The 25,417-nt window shown below is 43.8% G+C and overlaps 1 protein-coding gene and 1 long non-coding RNA gene across 10 annotated transcripts in view; both read left to right on the top strand.

The window, feature by feature from the left end:
* Positions 1 to 25,417, top strand: part of LOC127002753 (uncharacterized) — a 191,294-nt gene that overhangs the window by 68,763 nt on the left and 97,114 nt on the right. The window contains exon 1 of one of the 8 annotated variants that reach the window (XM_050868885.1): positions 21,617 to 21,643. The exons of the other annotated variants lie outside the window; for them this stretch is intronic. Coding sequence (XP_050724842.1) covers positions 21,632 to 21,643 — 12 coding nt within the window. The 5' untranslated portion in view covers positions 21,617 to 21,631. Of the gene's footprint in view, positions 1 to 21,616; positions 21,644 to 25,417 lie in introns of those variants that run through there. 8 annotated transcript variants of the gene reach the window in all.
* On the top strand, positions 172 to 4,187 carry LOC127002758 (uncharacterized). Of its 2 annotated transcripts, XR_007756508.1 has the most exons (4): positions 172 to 969; positions 1,047 to 2,639; positions 2,846 to 2,948; positions 3,052 to 4,187. It is a non-coding gene; the product is annotated as an uncharacterized LOC127002758 (long non-coding RNA). The 2 variants fall into 2 exon arrangements; XR_007756507.1 differs by having other exon boundaries at positions 172 to 2,639.

Raw genomic sequence — 25,417 nt, 5'->3', positions numbered from 1 at the left:
AGAGAGAGAGAGAGAGAGAGAGAGAGAGAGAGAGAGAGAGAGAGAGAGAGAGAGAGAGAGAGAGAGAGAGAGAGAAAAAAATATACAGAATGGGGAACAAATGAAGAATGAGAAATAGATAAAGAGAAAGAGGTTAAAAAAGAGAAAAATAAAGAGAGAGAGAGAGAGAGAGAGAGAGAGAGAGAGAGAGAGAGAGAGAGAGAGAGAGAGAGAGAGAGAGAGAGAGAGAGAGAGAGAGAGATTAGGGTGCCCAGTGATGTCATTCAGTACATGTTGTTTGCCTCAGTGACTCCAGGACGCTGTACATTTATGAGCTTTTCTTTTATTTATTTTTTCTTCGTTCTGCGCCGCGATGTGTCTAAGTTGCCGAGGTACCGAGTCTACATGATGAGCGCGTGTACGTCCTCTGAATGCTGATGTAGGTTACGCAACACACACACACACACACACACACACACACACACTGACAGACTAGCGGACAAGTTAATATGCGGACGCTGAAAAAAAAAACACACACATGCACTCACCTTGTCAAACAGAACAGCTAGGCAAACACACACACACACACACACACACACACACACTCTTCCCTTCCATTCCTCCCCGCCCCCACACACATTCAGACCCCCTTCCCCTCCCACACAGAACCCCTTCCCCCCTCCCCCCTCCCTCACCCACACACTTACCCCCTCCTCCCCCTCCCCTCACACACCATCTTTAGGGAAACAGCAGCAGCAGCAGGAGCGCCGCTACGCCCCGCTGAATCAATCAATGCAGGCAGCGGCAGCAGCAGCGGCGCGCGTTATTGAGCGTTGCGTCACGCACCGGCCCGCAGCAGATGACCTGTTGAGGGCTGGCCGAGGGGCGCCACCACCCCCGCCGCCCCGCTGTGTTGCTGTGCTGCTGTGTTGCCGGGCCGAGGTGTTCGTGGGGACGCTCGTGTTGCTATGTCATGCGAGGGGTCCTGAGGTGCTGTGCTGCTGTGTCGCTGGGCCAAGGTGTTCGTGAGGGTATTACTGTTGCCATGTCATGCGAGGGGTCTTGAGGTGCTGTGCTGCTGTGTTGCTGTGGTGCTGGGTCAAGATGGCTGTGGGGGTGTCACTGTTGCCATGTCTTGCGAGGGGTACTGAGGTGCTGAGATGCTGTGGTGCTGGGTCAAGATGGCTGTGGGGGTGTCACTGTTGCCATGTCTTGCGAGGGGTCCTGAGGTGCTGTGCTGTTGTTTCCTGGTGGTCGGGTGTTCTCGCTGCGCCTTGTCCTTATGTTGTTTTATGTCTCAACGAAAACACCTCAGCACATATTTTCAAACATTTCGGGGCCTACACACACACACACATATGCTAAGGCTTTCGTAGAGGTTGTGTCAGTATTTCCACGGGTAGTTTTATGAGCCTAGTGATAGTTTGACAAGGCTTATGCTCACACTCACATATGCTAAGGCTTTCGTAGAGATTGTATCAGTATTTCCACGGGTAGTTTTATGAGCCTAGTGATAGTGTGACAAGGCTTATGCAAACACTCACATATGCTAAGGCTTTCGTAGAGATTGTGTCAGTATTTCCACGGGTAGTTTTATGAGCCTGGTGATAGTGTGACAAGGCTTATGCACCATCAACGGAAAACACTATGAGAACCCGACTAATCTCCTTTGTGGCTTTTGGAAATGGTTGTTGTGGGAGCCGAAATCGTCTGAGAACAAGGATATTAGTTGACCCGTGAATCAGGGCTGTATTTTAAGACACCATCGCTTCTCACATCAACTATTTCTAAAGGTCAAAGAGGGGATCAATCGGGTTTTCATGAGTGTTTTTTAAGGTTCATGGCACAGAAGAAGGGTCACACTACCACCAGGGTCATAAAACTACCCCTGGAAATGCCCACAACTCCTACGAAAGACTTATCAAATCTGTTTTCTTAGGTTCATGGTGCAGAAGAAGGGTCAAACTACCACCAGGGTCATAAAACTATCCCCGGAAAAGCCCACAACTCCTACGAAAGACTTATCAAATCTGTTTTCTTAGGTTCATGGCACAGAAGAAGGGTCACACTACCACCAGGGTCATGAAACTACCCCTGGAAATGCCCACAACTCCTACGAAAGACTTATCAAATCTGTTTTCTTAGGTTCATGGTGCAGAAGAAGGGTCAAACTACCACCAGGGTCATGAAACTACCCCTGGAAATGCCCACAACTCTTACGAAAGACTTATCAAATCTGTTTTCTTAGGTTCATGGCACAGAAGAAGGGTCTCACTACCACCAGGGTCATAAAACTACCCCTGGAAATGCCCACAACTCCTACGAAAGACTTATCAAATCTGTTTTCTTAGGTTTATGGTGCAGAAGAAGGGTCACACTACCACCAGGGTCATAAAACTACCCCTGGAAATGCCCACAACTCCTACGAAAGACTTATCAAATCTGTTTTCTTAGGTTCATGGCACAGAAGAAGGGTCAAACTACCACCAGGGTCATAAAACTACCCCTGGAAATGCCCACAGCTCCTACGAAAGACTTATCAAATCTGTTTTCTTAGGTTCATGGTGCAGAAGAAGGGTCAAACTACCACCAGGGTCATAAAACTACCCCTGGAAATGCCCACAACTCCTACGAAAGACTTATCAAATCTGTTTCCTTAAGTTCATGGTACAGAAGAAGGGTCAAACTACCACCAGGGTCATGAAACTACCCCTGGAAATGCCCACAACTCCTACGAAAGACTTATCAAATCTGTTTTCTTTGGTTCATGGTGCAGAAGAAGGGTCAAATTACCACCAGGGTCATAAAACTACCCCTGGAAATGCCCACAACTCCTACGAAAGACTTATCAAATCTGTTTCCTTAGGTTCATGGCACAGAAGAAGGGTCAAACTACCACCAGGGTCATGAAACTACCCCTGGAAATGCCCACAACTCCTACGAAAGACTTATCAAATCTGTTTCCTTAAGTTCATGGTACAGAAGAAGGGTCAAACTACCACCAGGGTCATAAAACTACCCCTGGAAAGGCCTACAACTCCTACGAAAGACTTATCAAATCTGTTTCCTTAGGTTCATGGTACAGAAGAAGGGTCAAACTACCACCAGGGTCATAAAACTACCCCTGGAAATGCCCACAACTCCTACGAAAGACTTATCAAATCTGTTTTCTTTGGTTCATGGTGCAGAAGAAGGGTCAAACTACCACCAGGGTCATAAAACTACCCCTGGAAATGCCCACAACTCCTACGAAAGACTTATCAAATCTGTTTCCTTAGGTTCATGGTGCAGAAGAAGGGTCAAACTACCACCAGGGTCATAAAACTACCCCTGGAAATGCCCACAACTCCTACGAAAGACTTATCAAATCTGTTTCCTTAAGTTCATGGTACAGAAGAAGGGTCAAACTACCACCAGGGTCATAAAACTACCCCTGGAAATGCCCACAGCTCCTACGAAAGACATCAAATGTTTTTTTAGGTTCATGGCACAGAAGAAGGGTCTCACTACCACCAGGGTCATAAAACTACCCCTGGAAAGGCCTACAGCTCCTACGAAAGACTTATCAAATCTGTTTCCTTAGGTTCATGGTGCAGAAGAAGGGTCAAACTACCACCAGGGTCATAAAACTACCCCTGGAAAGGCCTACAGCTCCTACGAAAGCCATGTCAAATATGTGAACTTGGGCGACGAAACGATTTAAAATACGACCCTCAGACCGCAGCACGTGAATCTTGCCTCCTGTTTGCTGCACGCTGTGGCTGCAGGCTGAGGCGAGACTGCCGTGTTTCTGACCGGCGTGACCATTGCTGTGCCTCCTCGGTCTCTGCCACACGGAGCACAGGTGACCAGCCCAAGGAAGGTGGTCCCGGGCCGTGTGTGTGTGCTGCGGGCGGGCTGTGTCTTGGCCAGGCGGATCATTACATGTGCTGCTGGTCGTCTGCTACCTCCCTGCTGCGCCTCCTTGCTTGGCCTGCTCCCCGGCCTTTAGGAAAACAAGTTCACTACCTCCCCCCCCCCCCCACTGCAGCACACAGCAGACGCCTCCCACAGTATCAAGACCACCACCACCCGAAATTGACCTCTTGGCCACTCTTAAATTTTAACTTTTTTTAGGAGCAGCGTTTAGCGGGGTTATTTTATTCCACACGTTTGTTTATGCCCTTGAGCTGCTTCCTTTCCCTCTTAGGATTCTTTTTGTGAGCAGCGAGTAGCGTTTTTTTTATATTATTGTTTACTTATTTATATACCCTTTAGCTGCCTCCTTTGTTGTAAAAAAAAAAAATCGGGTCACACAACAGCAAGGGGCATAGCACAAACACAAGATGATGTCCCGATCGTCTGCCTCCCTTGCTGTTCCTCTTCGCTCTCGTGCCATGGAAAGGTCACGCGAGTTACTCTTAATGGTCCGTGCACCCCGCAGCTCACGCCAGACGCCTGGGTCGGTAATCTCAAACGTTTCCACTTCTCACAACATCTATTTCCAAAGGTCGAAAAGGAAATGAATCTGGTTCTCATGACTTTTTTTTTAGGTTCAGAATACAGAAGAAGGGTCAAACTACCAACAGGGTCATAAAAGTAACTCTGGAAATGCCCCAAACCCCTATGAAAGCCTTCTCAAATATGTGTTCTAAGGCGCGGATCTGTCTGAGCATACGTCCCCTGTCCTGCCGCGGGTCCTTGTGTACCAGCTGCAACACTGAGCCGCCACAGACACACGAGTACACGGCAGCGTCACTAGATCACCATACTCAGAACATTGCATTTATTAACCGGGTACTAATGGGTGGTTTTCCCGTTCAAGGCTCAGAAGGCATGTAAAACTACCACTGGGGTCACAAAACAGTCCGTGGAATACCCAGGAACTTCTACGAGAGGCTTTTTAAACATGGGTAAAGACCACAGAGAAGATTAACCGGGTTTTCATGGATGATTTTCCCGTTCATGGCGCAGAAGTCGTGTTAAATTATCACGGGATCACAAAACAGTCCGTGGAAAGCCCAGGAACTTCTACGAGAGGCTTTTTAGACATGTATAAAGCCCACAGGGAAGATTAACCGGGTACTCATAGGTGGTTTTCTTGCTCATGATGCAGAAGTCATGTAAAACTCTCACTGGGGTCACAAAACAGTCCATGAAAAGCCCATCAATTTCTACCTACGAGAGGCTTTTTAAATATGGGTAAAGACCACTTAGAAGATTATCCGGGTAAAACTATCACTGAGGTCGCAACACAGTCCATGAAAAGACCATCAATTTCTACCTACGAGGGGGACTTCGTGGTACAGTGGTTAGCACACTCGGCTCACAACCAAGAGAGCCCGGGTTCGATTCCCGGGCGGAGTGGAGAAATTTGGGCGGCTTTTCCTTTACCCTACGCCCCTGTCCACCCAGCAGTGATAGGGTACCAGGGATTAATCGGGGGTTGTGTCCCGTCTCCTGGGGTCTGTTCCCTTCTCCTATAATTCCTTCCCCTTCTGCCTCTCTCCGGCATATGACCACAGATGTTGCTTCGACTAAACGAAACTTTCCTTTCACAAAACAGTCCATGAAAAGCCCAGCAACTTCTACCTACGAGAGGCTTTTCAAACATACGCACTGAGGCGCCGAGACAGACGTAGAATACTGGTTTTCGTTTCCTGGGCAGCAGACGGCGAGGAAGGGACCTTGCTCGGCCACGCGGGATGAATATTGTATGTGTTTTCTACTTTTTCTCCCCCAAACATCGAGCAGTGTTTACCTGATGCCTTAACCGATTCCGTATGGCGCACTCCTCTGCCCTCTCGCGTCTGGTGTGTGCTGCAGGGATGACCAAGCTACCCAGGGATATATTCTGAAACATTTCGTCGCCCAAGCAGTGCATGCATATTTGACAAGGCTTTCGTAGGAGTTGTGGGCATTTCCGGGGCTAGTTTTATGACCCTGGTGGTGGTTTGGCCCTTCTTCTGTACCGTGAACCTAGAAGAACATATTTGACAAGGCTTTCGTAGGAGTTGTGGGCATTTCCAGGGCTAGTTTTATGACCCTGGTGGTGGTTTGGTCCTTCTTCTGTACCATGAACCTAGAGGAACATATTTGACAAGGCTTTCGTAGGAGTTGTGGGCATTTCCAGGGGTAGTTTTATGACCCTGGAGGTAGTTTGGCTCTTCTTCTGTACCGTGAACCTAGAAGAACATATTTGACAAGGCTTTCGTAGGAGTTGTGGGCATTTCCAGGGCTAGTTTTATGACCCTGGTGGTGGTTTGGCCCTTCTTCTGTACCATGAACCTAGAAGAACACATTTGACAAGGCTTTCGTAGGAGTTGTGGGCATTTCTGGGGGTAGTTTTATGACCCTGGTGGTGGTTTGGTCCTTCTTTTGTACCATGAACCTAGAGGAACATATTTGACAAGGCTTTCGATGGAGTTGTGGGCATTTCCAGGGGTAGTTTTATGACCTTGGTGGTGGTTTGGCCCTTCTTCTGTACCGTGAACCTAGAACACATTTGACAAGGCTTTCGTAGGAGTTGTGGGCATTTCCAAGGGTAGTTTCATGACCCTGGTGGTAGTTTGGCCCTTCTCCTGTACCATGAACCTATTTCGTTTCTTCGGGGCAGTATCTAGCGGGCTTTTTATGATGATTTTTTCTGATTTTTGCCCTTGAATTGCCTGCCATGCTGTGAAAAAATAGCATGAGTGTTTCGTCAGCACCTCCCTTCGTCGTGTCGCTAAGAATAGAGTCGTGCGTGCTGGGGCTGTCCTTGGGTCATCACCGCCGCCTTCAGCGTCTCCTCGGGGCGATAACCTTGTTTGTTTGCCGCGGTAACTCACTTAGCACGCTGGACAAGGGGCGGCGGCAGGTACTAGCGAAGGTGGGGAGCGAGGTAAAGAGAAGCAGGAAGTGTGGACAGCGAGGATGAAAAGGGTGAAGAAGGGTGAGTGGGAGGCAGCAGCTCAAGAAGAGAGTGAAGAAGGTTATTTTGTGATGCTGCGTGATAGTTTTGCACGCGGGTTCCGAATCTTGAACGGGAAAACACACATAAAAAACGGTTAATCTTATCTGTGGGCTTTACACATGTTTAAAAAGCCTCTCGTAGAAGTTGCTGGGCTTTTCATGGACTGTTTTGTGATCCTGGAGAGAGTTTTATAGGACTTTACATTTTGAGCGGGAAAAACACCCATGCATTAAAACCCGGGTAATCTTATCTGTGGGCTTTACACATGTTTAAAAAGCCTATCGTAGAAGTTGTTGGGCTGGGACTGTTTTGTGACCCTGGAGAGAGTTTTATAGGACTTTACATTTTGAGCGGGAAAAACACCCATGCATTAAAACCCGGGTAATCTTATCTGTGGGCTTTACACATGTTTAAAAAGCCTCTCGTAGAAGTTGCTGGGCTTTTCATGGACTGTTTTGTGATCCTCGAGAGATTTCTATAGGGCTTCTACATCTTGAGCGGGAAAACACCCATAAAAAAAACGGTTAATCTTCCCTTTGGGCTTCACACATGTTTAAAAAGCCTGTCGTAGGAGTTGGGCTTTTCATGGAGTGTGTTGTGATCCTGGAGAGAGTTTTATAGGACTTTACATTTTGAGCGGGAAAAACACCAATGAAAACCCGATCAACCTTCTCTGTGGGCTTGGAAAATGGTCTTCATGGGAGCCCGATACGTTTATTTTTTATTTTATTTATTTATTTATTTTTTATTTATTTTTACAGCAGAGGAGTCAGTTCAAGGGCATAAAAAAAGGAAACAAATATGAAAAAAAAAAAAGCCCGCTACTCACTGCTCCTATAACATGGCCCCAGTAATGGCCCTCCTGACGTCTTCCCAGCAGCGTTCTTGTTCCCGCCAGATACACACACTCAACGACCCTCCATCGCCGCTACAGCCCTGCGTGTCAAGTTAACTCATTTAATTGCTTAAGTGGCGTCGTTTTCTCCGAGTCATTTCTGAAGCAAGAGGCACAACAGACAAGCTTGCGGGATGACCTTTCAAACGCTGCGTCAGTGCTTCCTGTGGTACATCCTATCACTACCGGTGCAAGGGAACGTGGAGGTTAGATATTCTTAAATGTTTCTGCCTCTCACATCAATTATTTCCAAGGGCCAAAAACAAGCTCCACCGTGTTCTAATGAGTGTTTTTTTCGGTTCATGGTTCAGAAGATGGGTCAAACTAACACCAGGGTCATTTAACAAGCCCTGGAAATGGAAGGTCGGTATTGTCAGATGCTCCCGCCCCTGACACCAACTATTTTAAAAGGCCAAAAAGGAGGTTAATCGAGTTCTAATGAGTGTTCTTTTAGGTTCACGGTACGGAAGAAGGCTCAGACTACCACCAGGGTCATAAAAGTACCCCTGGAAATGCCCTAAACTCCCACGAAAGACTAGTAAATTACGTGTTCTTGGGCGCAGAAATGTTTAAAAATATGGCCCTTTGTGGGAGCGTGTTGTATAGCGGTGCGTTGCGTCGGTGCTCATCTCCGACACCTTTACCCTTGAGCCTATGGTGGGGCCTTCCCGTGGGTGGTTGGGAACTTGTGGTATAGCGGTGCGTTGCGTCGGTGCTCATCTCCGTCACCTTTACCCTCGAGCCTATGGTGGGGCCAGTGTGTGACATCAGCGAGTAGGGGGCTTTTTTTTTTTTTTTTTTTTTTTGTGTGTGTGTGTGTGTATGTGTGTGTGTCCTTGAGCTGTCTCCATTGTTGTAAAAAAAAAATCCCGCTTACTGTAGTTCACCCTCTCCTAGTTTCCCCAGTACCCGGTGACCGAACAGCCCAGTCAGTCACTCCCCAGGTACCCACTCATCCACCAGCCCGAAAGGGAGGATAAGCACCAAGATGAGCTGGGCACCGGGGCATACACACTCACGCTTGATAAGGCTTTGGGAGGGGGAGTGTTTGTATTCCCATGGGTGGTTTACGAGTTTAGTGGTAGTATGACAAGGCTTCTGTACACCCACATTGGATAAGGCTTTGGTAGAGGCTGTGTTAGTGTTTCCATGGGTAGTTTTATGAGCCTAATGGTAGTTTGACAAGGCCTCTTAACATCTACATTTGATAAGGCTTTCGTAGAGGGTGTGCGAATATTTCCATGGGTGGTTTACGAGTTTAGTGATAGTTTGACAAGGCTTCTGTACACCCACATTGGATAAGGCTTTGGTAGATGTTGTGTTAGTGTTTCCATGGGTAGTTTTATGAGCCTAGTGGTAGTTTGACAAGGCTTCTTAACACCTACATTTGATAAGGCTTTCGTAGAGGGTGTGCGAATATTTCCATGGGTGGTTCACGAGTTTAGTGGTAGTATGACAAGGCTTCTGTACCGCCACATTGGATAAGGCTTTGGTAGAGGTTGTGTTAGTGTTTCCATGGGTAGTTTTATGAGCCTAGTGAGTAGTATGACAAGGCTTCTGTACACCCACATTTGATAAGGCTTTGGTAGAGGTTGTGTTAGTGTTTCCATGGGTAGTTTTATGAGCCTAGTGGTAGTTTGACAAGGCTTCTTAACACCTACATTTGTTAAGGCTTTCGTGGAGGTGTTGTTAATATTCCCATGGGTAGTTTATGAGCCTAATGGTAATTTGACAAGGCTTCTTAACACCCATATTTCTCAAGGCTTTCGTGGAGGTGTTGTTAATATTCCCATGGGTAGTTTATGAGCCTAATGGTAATTTGACAAGGCTTCTCAACACCCACATTTGTTAAGGCTTTCGTGGAGGTGTTGTTAATATTCCCATGGGTAGTTTATGAGCCCAGTGGTAGTTTGACAAGGCTTCTTAGCACCCACATTTAATAAGGCTTTCGTAGAGGTTGTGTTAACATTCCCACAGGTATTTTATGAGCCTAGTGGTCGTTTGACAAGGCTTCACCATGAACGTGAAAAACACTCACGAGAACCCGACTAAGCTCCTTTGTGGCCTTGGAAATAGGTGTTGTGAGCCGAAAGCGCCTGAGAGTACGGGGCCGGGCTGGGATCACACCCGGGCATCTGGCGGCTCCCTCGGGGAAAGCCGCGCAGCCTTCCCCGAACACCCGGGCGGCGGCGGCACCACAAGGCCAGCGGGAGTGTGGCCTTGGGGCGGCGTGACGTCAAGCCTCCAGCTTCCTGTTGATGCTCTCCCTTCACCCCCCCCTACCCCACCCCCTCCTGCGCTCTCTCTCTCTCTCTCTCTCTCTCTCTCTCTCTCTCTCTCTCTCTCTCTCTCTGTGTGTGTGTGTGTGTGTGTGTGTGTGTGTGTGTTCATGACATCTTAAGGTTACGTCGAAGGAGACTAACGCCGTGCAAGTTTTCACCCACCCGTATATATCTCTGTATGTCTATAAGTGCATTGCTTCCTGACGGTGGTGGCGCCAGTGTGTGCCGGGAGGGGGGGGTGGGGGGGGTCATGAGCCGGGGCAGGGGATCGGGGTGCCGGGCCGCCGCCGCTGTTAGTAGGCACCCCACGGAGGCCGCCGCGCATCAGTGGTGCAGCGGGGCGTGGGGTCGCGGCATGCCGGTCACGTGGCCACGAAGGCTCGGCGGGCGCGAGCCTGCCACTGAAACACCGGCAGGTGGCACGACTCAGCAGGGGGGTGGGGGTGGGGGGGGTGGGGGTACTTATCGGCGTTGAAAGATATCAGACTAAAAGTAGAGGTAGAAACACACAGGTGGACGGCCTGCTGGATACACCGCTCCACGTGAAGGACAAAACAGTGCTCGTGCGCCGCGCCAGGCTGGAAGAGGCTACCCGGAGTACCCGCGACCACCACGGCCCGTAAGACAACCTTCCGTGCCCTTGGGTGTGCTTGAAGAAAAGAGATAGTCGAGGGAGAAAGGGAAATCACCCGTCACCTGAAGCCCACATCCTGTTTGCTCAAAGTAAATAAATATATCAGGCAATCAATCAGTTGTGGCATACTTCGGGGGGCGCGTCGCATCGCCCACCCTACGACGCCAAGTCCCCACATAAACAATACATAATCAGATCATTGAAAGATAACACCTCACATTGAAAATAAATAAATAAATGATATATACTACTAATAAATAAATAGTTTCCTCAACAGTGAAGGTCGCGGCTCAAGGGCAAAACAAAACAAAACCCGAAATAACAGAGAAATGAAAGTCAAGGACGAAACTCACGGACTGAATAGGAAACAAAAACAATAAAGCATCTTGACTTGTAACAGATAAATAAACAAACCTTTCTTTTAGTCAAGGAGGCGAGCAGCTCACGGCAGAAAAAAACACTAAAACATTCCGAATAGAAACAGATAACAAGCATTTTTATAGTGAAGAAGGCGAGCAGCTCAAGGCAAAAAAAAAAAAAAAAATAAATAAATAAATAAAATAAAAAATAAACATTCTCAATAGTAATCAAAGAATGTACCGTGAAAACAAGTAGAAAAAATAGAATAAAAAAGAAAAAAAATTAATCTAGAGTAAACAGGTTGGGAGTGAAGGGCGCCGCGAAACTGAAAAACAGTAAAACATTCTGGATAATAAGATTGTACCGTGGAAACAAGCAGAAAAAATGGAATAAAGAAAAACATGAAAAAAATATACAAAAAAAAAATAATCCAGAGTAAACAGGTTGGGAGTGAAGGGCGCCGCGAAACAGAAAAACAGTAAAACATTCTGAATAATAAGATTGTACCGTGGAAACAAGCCGAAAAAATGGAATAAAGAAAAACAAGAAAAAAATATACAAAACAAAACAAAACAAAAACTTAAAACATTCTGAATAATAAGAACGTACCGTGAAAACAAGCAGAAAAAAATAGAATAAAGAAAAATAAGAACTAAAACAATACAAAACAAAAAAGAAAACAAAAAACAAAACAAAAACAGTAAAACATTCTGAATAATAAGAACGTACCGTGAAAACAAGCAGAAAAAAATAGAATAAAGAAAAATAAGAAAAAAACAATACAAACCAAAAAAGAAAAGAAACAAAAATAAACAGTAAAACATTCTGAATAATAAGAACGTACCGTGAAAACAAGCAAAAAAAAATAGAATAAAGAAAAATAAAAAATAAAACAATAAAACAAAAAAAGAAAACAAAAAACAAAAACAGTAAAACATTCTGAATAATAAGAAAGTACCGTTGAAACAAGCAGAAAAAAAATATAGTAAAGAAAAATAAGAAAAAAAAACAATAAAACAAAAAAGAAAACAAAAAACAAAAACAGTAAAACATTCTGAATAATAAGAAAGTACCGTGAAAACAAGCAGAAAAAAATAGAATAAAGACAAATAAGAAAAAAAAACAATAAAACAAAAAAGAAAACAAAAAACAAAAACAGTAAAACATTCTGAATAATAAGAACGTACTGTACCGTGAAAACAAGCCGAAAAAAAATAGAATAAAGAAAAATAAGAAATAAAACAATACAAAACAAAAAAGAAAAGAAACAAAAATAAACAGTAAAACATTCTGAATAATAAGAACGTACCGTGAAAACAAGCAGAAAAAAAATAGAATAAAGACAAATAAGAAAAAATACTATACAAAACAATAAATGAATCCCGAGTAAACAGGTTGGTAGTGAAGGAAGCGCCGCGGAACAATCAAAAGACAAAGGCCAATTAAACCGGTGCCCGAGGAGCCTTGATGCGCGGCGCGGGGACTGGAGGCTGAAGGTCGCGGGAAGGTGCAGGCAAGATCATGGGTGCAGGGAGAGGGAGAGGGAGAGGGACATTTCTGCGCCCAAGAACACGTAATTTACTAGTCTTTCGTGGGGGTATAGGGCATTTCCAGGGTTACTTTTACGACCCTGGTGGTAGTCTGAGCCTTCTTCTGTACCGTGAACTTAAAAGAACACTCATTAGAACTCGATTAACCTCCTTTTTGGCATTTGGAAATAGTGTGTGTGAGTGGTGGGAACATCTGACAGTACCAACCTCTAAGAGCCCCTTCACCCCAGAGGTCGGCGAGGCTGCGATCCTTGCCTCACCACTACCTGGAGACCTTACCTGGCGCATAGCAAAACACCGGTATTGCTCAAGAGGACGGTATCAGAACGCCTCTCCTCCCGAAATTGACCTATGTTTCGGCCACTCCTTTTGACTTTTGTACGAGCAGTGAGTAGCAGGCTTTTTTTTTTTTTCGTTATTGTTTCCTTCGTTTTGCCCTTGAACTGTTTCCTCTACTGTAAAAAAAAAAATAGCTGCTTGGAGATTCTATAAAGACATAGGGCCAGTTTCACAGTCCAATACGGTGTTTGTGAGCTCCCCAACCAAACAGAAAATGCGACGAAAATTCTTTGTATACTGTTTGGTGTTGATGTAAAAAGCGGAAAGTCTTAGAGAACTACACAGGAAATCCCTTTAGCATAATGGGTCATTGTGGAGACTTCAGTAAAAAAAGAACAAAAATCTATACATAATGACATAATACAGGAAAAAGTCAAGTAACTATCAGCGTTCCTTTCCCTTATCACGAATCATCAGAAACTTTCTCTGTAAAGTGATACAGTATCGATAGAACTTAAGATAATGTTAGAAGTCTCCTTTCCCTCTTTATAAAATATCCATAGACTATCTCATTACATATTCACACACAAACAATCTATCTATATATCTGTTTCTATGGAGACCAATAAAAATGAAGATGTAGAGAGGAAGAAACAAAGAGAGGAAAGGAGGAAAAAACAGAGAAAACGGAAGAAAGAAATTATGAAAGAATGAGAGGAATAAAGAAAATCCAGTAGCTGTTTATTCTTCTTTTCCCTTTTTTAACAAACTCGCCATTAACCTTCGACAAAAACTGACCACACGGACACAGAACTCAGACAACAACAGCGACCACTACTTCCCTGTCCTTGCCCATTATTCCTAGCCACCACCTGCAGACCTTTACCTTCGCCTCTTAAGTAACACAGATGCCTTAACCCACATGTAAACAGAGTGGATGTAAACAAACTCTAGGAAGGATCACAACACTACCAGACCAACAATAACAGTACTCCTCTTCTCTTTATTCATATGTTTACAGATATCACTCTAATCCTGTACCTCTTAAACCTCTAGGAAGGATCATAACACTACCAGATCAACAATAACAGTACTCCTCTTCTCTCTATTCATATGTTTACAGATATTACTCTAACTTTGTATTTCTAATACGTTTATATTGGGATCGTAAATTAACTCTAGGAAGGATCATAACACTACCAGGTCTCCATAAACTATCCAACAATGCTCCTCTCTCTCTCTCTCTCTCTCTCTCTCTCTCTCTCTCTCTCTCTCTCTCTCTCTCTCTCTCTCTCTCTCTCTCTCTCTCTCTCTCTCTCTCTCTCTCTCTCTCTCTCTCTCTCTCTCTCTCTCTCTCTCTCTCTCTCTCTCTCTCTCTCTCTCTCTCTCTCTCTCTCTCTCTCTCTCTCTCTCTCTCTCTCTCTCTCTCTCTCTCTCTCTCTCTCCTTCACCTTTTTACCAATGTTCTGTAGCTCCGTACCTGCTAACCTCTTGCTCCGCCTGCCCCGCCTCACCTTCCTTACCTGGTAATTACTACAGGTAAGGGAGACTCAACCCGTTAGGTGTGTGCAGCGTGGCGATAAGGAAGGTGTGTGTGTGTGTGTGTGTGTGTGTGTGTGTGTGTGTGTGTGTGTGTGTGTGTGTGTGTGTGTGTGTGTGTGTGTGTTTGCATTATAACAATAAGAATAATAATAGGGGAGGAGGAGGAGGAAATGAAGAAACGAGAAAGGTGAGAAAGAAGATGAAGAAAGAAGGATATAAAGAAAGAAAAAAAAAGAACAAGAAGGAAAATCAAGAAGAAGGAGGAGAAGGAGGAAGAAAAAGAAGAAGAAGAAGAAGAAGACAGAATTCACCCCAAACATTGACTTGCCTAGATAAACTTCAACTTGCATCAGATATCGTCAGAACATGAAAATCGTAAGAACAAGATTAGGTGTCGTAACAGGTATCGCAAGACCATAATTTTGGAGACATAGTACTCTACAGAAACGCAAGAGTAATGGATGCTGGAGCGAGAGGGAGAAGAAGAAGAAGAAGAAGAAGAAGAAGATGAAGAAGAAGAAGAAGAAGAAGAAGAAGAAGAAGAAGAAGAAGAAGAAGAAGAAGAGGGGGAGGAGGAGGAGAAGGAAGAGGTGCAACTGATCAAGCCAAACCATCAACTTCACGCAACTATAGCGACCTCAACTTGCAAACCGTGACGTAAGAAGATGATCACGAGGAGGAGAAGAAGAAGAAGAAAAAGGAGGAGGAGGAGGAGGAGGAGGAGGAGAAGCACTCGCAGCACTCGCCGCCCTCCCCCTCCCCCAACCCCCTCCCCTTCTCCTGATCCTCCTTCAAATTGGGGTCAAGCAGAAAACTCCACACCATTGCAAGCCTCGCAGAAGGGATGGACAGAGGCACGCTTGAGGCTGTCTGTGGAGTGGCCGGCCTTCATTTTTTTCCTTCTTTCCTATTTTCTTTCTTCCGTTCTCTCTTTTTTTTCCTCCTTCCCTTTCCTTGTTTCTTCCTCCCTTCTTTATTTCCCCTTTTCCTTATTTCTTTCCTCCGTTTCCTCAGGTTTTTCCTCCTTTCCTATAACAGCCCTTGACGTGGGGGGGAAGGGAGTGTGTGTGTGTGTGTGTGTGTGTGTGTGTGTGTGTGTGTGTGTGTGTGTGTGTGTGTACGTAACCTTTAATCAAGATGGAGAGTTTGTTCTTGAAGACGATGGCGGCAGAGAGAGAGAGAGAGAGAGAGAGAGAGAGAGAGAGAGAGAGAGAGAGAGAGAGCACTTGTATACAGTAATGGTGATGGGAAGCTTGTATATAGTAGTGGCAATAGAAAAACATATATAGTAGTAGTAGTAGTAGTAGTAGTAGTAGTAGTAGTAGTAGAGGTGGTGGTAAGTCCTTTCTCCTTGCCTGCTGTCTCTGTCCCTCTCTCTTGTCTTAGCGGTATAGCAGAAGTAATGTAGTAGTTGTAGTATTAGTAGTAGTATTAGTAGTAGTAGTAGTGGTAGAGGTGGTGGTAAGTCCTTTCTCCCTGCCTGCTGTCTCTCTCTCTCTCTCCCTTAGCGGTCTCTTAGCGGGTCGGGCAGGGCAGCTTTAGTAAGGACAGAGACCCGAGTCCTTCCCTCATGCACTGCGGCTTCGTGAGGGGAGGACACTGCAGGGGGGACTGTGCCAGACTGAAGACATGGAAGCAGGAGGAGGGAAAAATAGGAAGGGGGCCGGAAAGAAAGGCAGAAATAAGGAGGAAGGAGTGAGGAAGCGAGAGAAAGGCGGTGAGGGGTAAGAGGATGAAGAATAGAGAAGGAGGATGAAAACGAAGGAGAGGAGTAAGGAAAGAGATTAAAGAAGAAAGAAAAGAAATGCGGTGAGGAAAAAAAAAGAAATGAAAAGCTGTGAGGAGTAAGATAATGAAGAATTGAGACTGAGGATGAAAGCAAAGAAGAGGAGTAAGGAAAGAGATGCAAGAATGAAGAGAGGAGGAAAAGGAGTGAAAAAAATAACATATACAGGAGACAGGTGAGGAAAAGAGGGAAAACTAAGGGGAAAGGGAGTGAGGAAATAAAGAAGATTGAGAGAAAAAGAATTACAGAAAACTTAGACAAAACACATATACAGAAGAGAAAAAAAGGAGGAAAAAACACATATACAGAAGGGAAGAAAAGGAGGAAAAAAACACATATACAGAAGGGAAGAAAAAGAGGAAAAAAACACATACAGAAGGGAAGAAAAAGAGGAAAAAAACACATATACAGAAGGGAAGAAAAGGAGGAAAAAACACATATACAGAAGGGAAGAAAAGGAGGAAAAAAACACATATACAGAAGGGAAGAAAAAGAGGAAAAAACACATATACAGAAGGGAAGAAAAGGAGGAAAAAAACACATATACAGAAGGGAAGAAAAAGAGGAAAAAACACATATACAGAAGGGAAGAAAAGGAGGAAAAAAACACATATACAGAAGGGAAGAAAAAGAGGAAAAAAACACATATACAGAAGGGAAGAAAAGGAGGAAAAAAACACATATACAGAAGGGAAGAAAAGGAGGAAAAAACACATATACAGAAGGGAAGAAAAGGAGGAAAAAACACATATACAGAAGGGAAGAAAAGGAAGAAAAAAACACATATACAGAAGGGAAGAAAAGGAGGAAAAAACACATATACAGAAGGGAAGAAAAGGAGGAAAAAAACACATATACAGAAGGGAAGAAAAGGAGGAAAAAACACATATACAGAAGGGAAGAAATAGAGGAAAAAACACATATACTGAATGGAAGAAAAGAGGAAAAACACATATACAGAAGGGAAGAAAAGAGGAAAAACAAATATACATAAGGGAAGAAAAGTTGTAAAAAACACATATACAGAAGGGAAGAAAAAGAGGAAAAAACACATATACAGAAGGGAAGAAAAGGAGGAAAAAAACACATATACAGAAGGGAAGAAAAGGAGGAAAAAACACATATACAGAAGGAAGAAAAGGAGGAAAAAAACACATATACAGAAGGGAAGAAAAGGAGGACAAAAAACACATATACAGAAGGGAAGAAAAGGAGGAAAAAAACACATATACAGAAGGGAAGAAAAAGAGGAAAAAAACACATATACAGAAGGGAAGAAAAGGAGGAAAAAACACATATACAGAAGGGAAGAAAAGGAGGAAAAAACATATATACAGAAGGGAAGAAAAGGAGGAAAAAAACACATATACAGGAGGGAAGAAAAGGAGGAAAAAAACACATATACAGAAGGGAAGAAAAGGAGGAAAAAACACATATACAGAAGAGAAGAAAAGGAGGAAAAAAACACATATACAGAAGGGAAGAAAAGGAGGAAAAAAACACATATACAGAAGGGAAGAAAAAGAGGAAAAAAACACATATACAGAAGGGAAGAAAAGGAGGAAAAAACACATATACAGAAGAGAAGAAAAGGAGGAAAAAACACAATACAGAAAAGAAAAAAAGGAGGAAAGGCTGAAGAAAGAAAAGAAGAAAAAAGAATAGGATGAAAAGGAGTGAAGAAATAAAGAAGATGGAAAAGAAGAAAGACTGAAAAAAAGGAGAGAAAAATGAATTACAGAAAACGTAGAAAAAAAAACATAGACAAGAGAAAAGAAAAGAGGAAAGGCTGAAGAAAGAAAAGAAGGAAGAAGGAATGAGGAAATAAAGAAGACAGGAAGAAAGGGAAGACGAAAGAAAAAAAAAAAGGGGTTGAGAGAATGGAAAAAAAGGGGGATGGAAAAATAAAGAAAACAGAAAACGTATATGGAAAGGAGGAAAAATATGGGAAAAGAAGAAGACAGAAAAGAAGACAGGAAAAAGGAAAATGAAGAAAAAAATGAGAAAATAAGAAATACCCACAAAAAATATGCATTAAATTATACAGAAGAAGAAGACAGAAAAGAAGACAGGAAAAAGGAAAATGAAGAAAAAATGAGAAAATAAGAAATACCCACAAAAAATATGCATTAAATTATACAGAAGACATATTTTGAAAGGAGAAAAAAATTGAGAAAAGAAGAAGACAGGAAAAAGGAAAATGAAGAAGAAAAGAGAAAATAAGAAATACCCTCCAAAAATATACATAGAATTATACAGAAGACATATTTTGAAAGGAGGAAAAAATACGGGAGAAGAAGACAAAAAGAAGACAGGAAAAATGAAAAATGAAGAAAAAAAGAGTAAATAAGAAATACCTTCCAAAAATATACATAGACTTATACAGAAGACATTTTGAAAGGAGGAAAAAATACGGGAAAAGAAGACAAAAAGAAGACAGGAAAAATGAAAACTGAAAAAAAAAGAGTAAATAAGAAATACCCTCCAAAAATATACATAGACTTATACAGAAGACATATTTTGAAAGGAGGAAAAATATATGAAAAAAAAAGACAAAAAAGAAGACGAAGAAAAAAATGAAGAAAAAAGTTAAAAAAATAAGAAATACAGAAAACATAAAAGAGAACGAGAAAAGATTAAAGAAAGAAGTGAAGAAAATAAATAACAGAAAAAAAGAAGACAGGGAAGAAAAGGAAGAAAATAAGGAATACAGAAATAAAGAACAGGAAGAAAGGAAGAAAGAAAAAACAGCTTAACTTTTCGTTCCTTCATTTTTTGTCTTCATTATTTCCTCATTCCTTTTTTTCCTCATAGGGCTTTCTCCACACACACACACACACACACACACACACACACACACACACACACACACACACACACACACACACACACACACACACACACACACACCTATTTTCTGATTACCTTCCTCCCTTTCATTCTTTCTTTCTTTTTTACTTTCTTTCTTTATTCCTATCTTTCCTTCCCTTGTAGCTCTTCTGATTAATTTTCCCGGAATCTCTCTCTCTCTCTCTCTCCACACACACACACACACACACACACACACACACAATATTCCCCAAGCCATGTAATATAACCTTAGTATTTTCCCTTGAGGCAGAAACTTCCCTTGATTAATATTCTTGAGAGAGAGAGAGAGAGAGAGAGAGAGAGAGAGAGAGAGTAATATAGATAATGAATGTTTTGTCCCTCATGGTCTCAAAAAAAAAAAAAATACTTCCATGTAGCTTAACTTCCCTGTTCGGGCGCTACTTTTTTTGTGTATTAGCTCTGTGTGTGTGTGTGTGTGTGTGTGTGTGTATGTGTGTGTTAAACTATCTAGCTATCTTTTTTTTTCATCTTTTTTGTTGTATTCATGTCTATCTTTGTCTCTGTCCCTTTCTCTCTGTCAGTCTGTTTATCTGTCTATCTATCTATCTATCTTTGTTTTCCTATCTTCGTATTCATCTATCTATCTGTCTCTATCTTTGTTTTCCTATCTTCGTATTCATCTATCTGTCTATCTATCTGTTTGTATTTCTATCTCTTCGTATTCATCTATCTGTGTATCTATCTGTTTGTATTTCTATCTCTTCGTATTCATCTATCCGTCTATCTATCTTTGTTTTCCTATGTTCGTATTCATCTATCTATCTCTCATATCTAATCACCCTCAGCCTCCCTATCTTCGCACTAAGGCATCTTCCATAATCATTAGTCTCCTCGTACGTATAATGTGAGCCCGGATGACCACTCTTATGGCCCCGATCATTAGCAAGCTCACCTGACTGGACGGCTTTGTGGCTTGGATTTACATATCACACACAGACACACACACACACACACACACACACACACACACACACACACACACACACACACACACACACACTTCCTCCTCCTCCTCCTTCTTACATAATGCTAAAGATGGACGTTGATCTGTGCTTGTTGTTTGTGACGTTGTTTGTTTGTGTAGTTGAAGTAAAACATCGACTTCGTATTCTTGAGTTGGTGTTGTGTAAGGTTTGGGGGGGGGGAATATATGTGTGTGTGTGTGTGTGTGTGTGTGTGTGTGTGTGTGTGTATGGTGAGGGTTTTTTTCTCGCTCTAAGTTTATGTTAAATCATCTATGCGGTTTTTTTGTTTTTTGTTTTTTCGCGTCAAGAACAGGTCCATCAAGTAGCAAGTTTTGTTTGTTTGTCGGTTTATGTGTGTGTGTGTGTGTGTGTGTGTGTGTGTGTGTGTGTGTGTGTGTGTGTGTGTGTGTGTGTGTGTGTTTGGTGAAGTTGTGTTTTAATCTTTATAAATTCAGCGCTAATCCTCTATGTTCGGTTTTCTTTTTGTTAGATTTATATTTTCCTAGTGTCAAGTTTTTGTTTGTTTGTTTGTTCGTTTTCGTGTGTCCTTGAAGAGGTTGCTTTTTCTTCTTCCTAAATTCATCTTTCATCTTCTATTTTTGGCTTTCTTTCTGTTAGTCTTTTCTAGCCTTTATGTGTGTGCGCGCGCGTGTGTGTGTGTGTGTGTGTGTGTGTGTGTGTGTGTGTGTGTGTGTGTGTGTGTGTGTTTTCCATAATTCATCTCACCTCTTCTGATCTGCTCCTCTCCTTGTCAAGTTTTGTATTCAACACTCACAAGAAGATTTACAGTGAAGACTCAGTGCATTATGGTGAAGGGTTATGGTGAGATGTTATAGTGAAGGGTTATGATGAGGGGGTATGGTGAAGGGGGGGTTACGATCAAGGGTTACAGGGAAGGGAGTATGGTGAAGAGTTTTGGTGAAGGGGCATGGTGAAGGGGTATAGTGAAGGGGGTCTGGTGAAGGGTTATGGTGAGATGTTATAGTGAAGGGTTATGATGAGGGGGTATGGTAAAGGGGGGGTTACGATCAAGGGTTACAGGGAAGGGAGTATGGTGAAGGGGCATGGTGAAGGGGTATAGTGAAGGGGGTCTGGTGAAGGGTTATGGTGAGATGTTATAGTGAAGGGTTATGATGAGGGGGTATGGTGAAGGGGGGGTCATGATCAAGGGTTACAGGGAAGGGAGTATGGTGAAGGGGCATGGTGAAGGGGTATAGTGAAGGGGGTCTGGTGAGGGGTTATGGTGACGATGAACACGTGACGGGAAATCCTGGCGATGTTATGTTGTCACCGCCTTGGAGCCGCTGATAACCGCCACCCCTTATCTCACTAACAGCTTGCGTGTGTTGTTTGTGTCTCCGTGGGATGAGCAAGTTTCCGGAGTGTTGTCTTGGCTTATCGCTGCCAGATGTTTGTTATTTCCTTGGTCACACGGCCCGTCACAAGCCTGCCTTAACCCCTTGAATGCGGATTTCCTACAGTTAGGCCTCACCAAGCTACTGGAAAGGAGCTAAAAGTGGCTGTTATAATTCAATGAAGGAAAATGTAAAGTCCTGCACCATGGGAGGGGATATCCAGCACACCAATACCACATGGGAAACACTCCACTATCCACCACAGAGGCAGAGAAAGACCTGGGAGTATAATGTTACCAGGCTACCAGGGAAGGCCAAATCCGTGCCAATCGCAGCGGACGGGTTAAAAGCCTTGCAAAACTACCGTCAGGCTCAGGAAACTACTCAAAGGAACCCCGACAACTTCTGCGAGAGCCTTTGGAAACGTTCGATACACTTATTACAAACGTTTTTCAGGGCCGGAGAGGAGATACGTTTGCTGTTATGAGAGTTTCCCCCGTTCACAGCGCGGAGGCCTTGCAAAACTGTACCGTCAGGCTTTAATACGTGCTCTCAGAAGTTACTAGGGGTCGTATTATGAGATATTTCGCCGCCCAAGAACACATATTTGACCAGGCTTTAGTAGTAGTTGTGTGTATTTCCAGGGGTAGTTTTATGACCCTGGTGGTAGTTTGATCCTTCCTCTGTACCATGAGCCTAAAAAAACACTCATTAGAACCCAATTGATCCTCTCTTTGACCTTTAGAAGCAGCTGATGTGATATGGCAAAGTGTCTTGTAATACCATCCGAAGTGTTCCAATCCCACCACTCTTTAAACGCTTCTTAAACTAACTCTATCTTTATCAATTTCGGCATCCTCTTCTGTCTGTTAACCCGAATGTCTTATTGGAAGCAGCATGTTGTAGTATATCCATTCCGATGTGATGCCTATAGCGCCTCTTGGACGACCCCAGCCCGGTAGTGGAGCAGGCGAATTTTATTTATAGTGGCTGCCGTGATGTGGGACCCTTGCCTGGCCCATGCTGCCCCCCGGCGCTCCTCTTGACCGAAGCCGCTGAAGGTAGAGTTGAGTGAAGATCTGGGCAGCACGTGGGTAATCTTTCAACACTTTGCGATGGTTGAAAATGTCAGCAGCAACACCTCACCATCAGCTGCCTTTGTTCCCAGGGTTTTATACGAGTGAGGAAAACTGTCATATGGATCGAGAGATTAAACGAAGCGCTCTGTTGTTTTACCACGAGCAGTCTGTCTCCTTTACTATAGCGAAAGACGGTAATGTAATGTTTTCCTATACGGGCAAACAAACACCACCACCTGTTCTTGTTCGTAGGGTTTTGTACAAGTTTTCTACAGGTTTTATACAAGTTTTATACAAGGCTCATACAAGTTTTATACAGGTTTTATACAATTTTTATACGGGTTTTGTACAAGTCTTATACGGGTTTTATGCAAGTCTTATACGGGTTTCACACTAGTTTTATACAGGGCTCATACAAGTTTTATACAATTCTTATACGGGTTTTGTACAAATTTTATACAATTCTTATACGGGTTTTATACAAGTCTTATACGGGTTTTATACACGCTTTCTACAGGTTTATACAAGTTTTCAACAGGTTTTATACAAGTTTTATACAGCTCTTATACAAGTTTTATACAGGGCTCATACAAGTTTTCTACAGGTTTTATACAGGGTTTTTGAAGGTTATATACAAGTTTACTACAGACTTCATTCAAGTTTTATACAGTATTATTACACGTTTTAAACCCATAGCGATTACGAGACATCCCACTGTTGCGAGGGTGAAGGTGAGGGGTCAGGCGGGCGGGGGTGAGGGAGGAGAGGTAACTTATGTATCCTCGTGACCTGTGACCTTTGGCGGCGTGATACTCTCAGCGCCTCCGCCTCTAGGTCACTGCTTCCCTCCCACGGCCGCCCCCTGTATGGATGACCTTTGTGTTGTGTAATGTGTGGGTCAACCGGACGGACAGACTGACAGACAGACAGACAGACAGACATAGGCATAGGTAGGGAGGTATGTATGGAGAGAGCTAGAAAAGATATATAGTAAAACAGACAGACAGACGGACAGACAGACAGACATAGGCATAGGTAGGGAGGTATGTATGGAGAGAGGTAGAAAAGATATATAGTAAAACAGACAGACAGACGGACAGACAGGCAGACAAACATACACATAGGTAGATTGGTAGTGAGGGAGGGATGAAGATAGAACATAAGAACGTAGGAGTCTGCAAGAGGCCGGTAGGCCTGTACAAGGCAGCTCCTTTGAACCTTAGCTCTCATGTATCTAACCCCACCTAATATCGCTGTCCATGAATTTATCTAATCTATTTTTGAATGTGACAATTGTATTGGCACTCACCACATGACTGCTCAGCCTGTTCCACTCATCTATTACTCTGTTGGTAAACCACTTTTTTGCCTGTGTCCCTGTTGAATCTGAATGTATCCAGTTTAAGCCCATTACTACGTGTCCTACCCGCTTCTCTTACCTTATGAATATCCCCTTTATTAAAGCCCTTCATCCATTTATAAACCTCGATCATGTCTCCACGCACCCTTCGCCTTTCTAGAGAATGCAAGTTTAACTGTTTGAGTCTTTTCTCGTATGGCAAGTTTCGTAACCCCTGAATCATCTTAGTCATCCTCCTCTGCACCGATTCTAACATTTTGATATCCATTCTATAGCAAGGTGACCAGAACTGAACCGCTTAGTCAAGATGAGGTCTAACTAATGCTAAATATAGTTTGAGGAAGACTTCGGCGCTTCTGTTGCTTACGCTCCTTGAAATAAAACCCAATACCCTGTTTGCTCGATTTCTAGACTGAATGCATTGTGCCCTTGGACGGAGATCAGAGCTCACTAAGACCCCTAAATCCTTTAAATTAGTAGTTAGCCAGATACATAGATAGACAGATAGATAGAAATGATATAGTAAAAGACATAGACAAACAGACATGTAGATAGATAAGGAAATAGGGAGAAAGGGATGGAAGTAGATAGATAGATAAATAGTTAGCCTGAGAGATGGATGGACAAATTGATGGTCAGACCGATAGATAAAAATAGACAGAAAAACGAGGATAGACAAACAGACAGACAAGATAGATAGCCACCAGATCCAACGTGTGTGTGTGTGTGTGTGTGTGTGTGTGTGTGTTTTTTTTTTTTTTTTTTTTTTAAGAGCCTCCATCCGGAAGGGAGTTACGATGGGAACAATCGGTTAGATTGTTCGCATTGCAATTCATCGGCCCCTGCCGGAACGCCGATGACTGTGGCACTCAACCATATCTTTTACTATACTACAGATAAATAATACAAAAAACTAAAGAATTATACATAAGAATAACGAAATATAGGACGAGTTGGGTCTTATGTGGGGCGCTGCTGGCATAGCGCTGCTGCGTTCCCGCGGATCACTGCGAGACTGACCCGCTGCCGCAGCCACTCTGTTTCCCGCTTTTCCCCGGTCCTCTCTCGGATGCGCCTGCCGAGGGTCTTGATGAGGTCGCTGAAGGCGGGACCGAGGACTCCGGTCGTCTCCACCGTCAGCGGCATGAAGTCATACCGCTGACCGAGGTCGGCGTAGCGCTGCCGTTTCCGGGCCTCGGCGGAGCGTGCGGCAGCGCCTGCTGTGGTGGCGCAGTCGATGAGGTGGGTGCTGCCGAAGGTGTTCACGCAGGTGGCGTCCCACGCTAGCATCTTGCCCTGCGTGAATGGGTAAATAGTGATGCCGTCGGGACGGCGTCCATCGCCGCGGTCTAGACCCCGCGGCTCGAGGATGGCCGCCACACCGGCAGATGACAGTGCCCTGTACACCACATCGTTGAGGGCTGCGTGGCGGGGCAGGCGACCGGGGTCTCTCTTGCAGGACAGGTTGTGGTGTCCCAGCCTGTCCGCCATGGCTCCGCAGCGACAACGGTGGGGCTGCTGTGTG

The sequence above is a fragment of the Eriocheir sinensis genome, chromosome 24, assembly GCF_024679095.1.
Source record: "Eriocheir sinensis breed Jianghai 21 chromosome 24, ASM2467909v1, whole genome shotgun sequence".
Classification (NCBI taxonomy): domain Eukaryota; kingdom Metazoa; phylum Arthropoda; class Malacostraca; order Decapoda; family Varunidae; genus Eriocheir; species Eriocheir sinensis.
The sequence above is the reverse complement of the archived record's forward strand: the minus strand, read 5'-3'. Positions and strand labels throughout refer to the sequence as shown.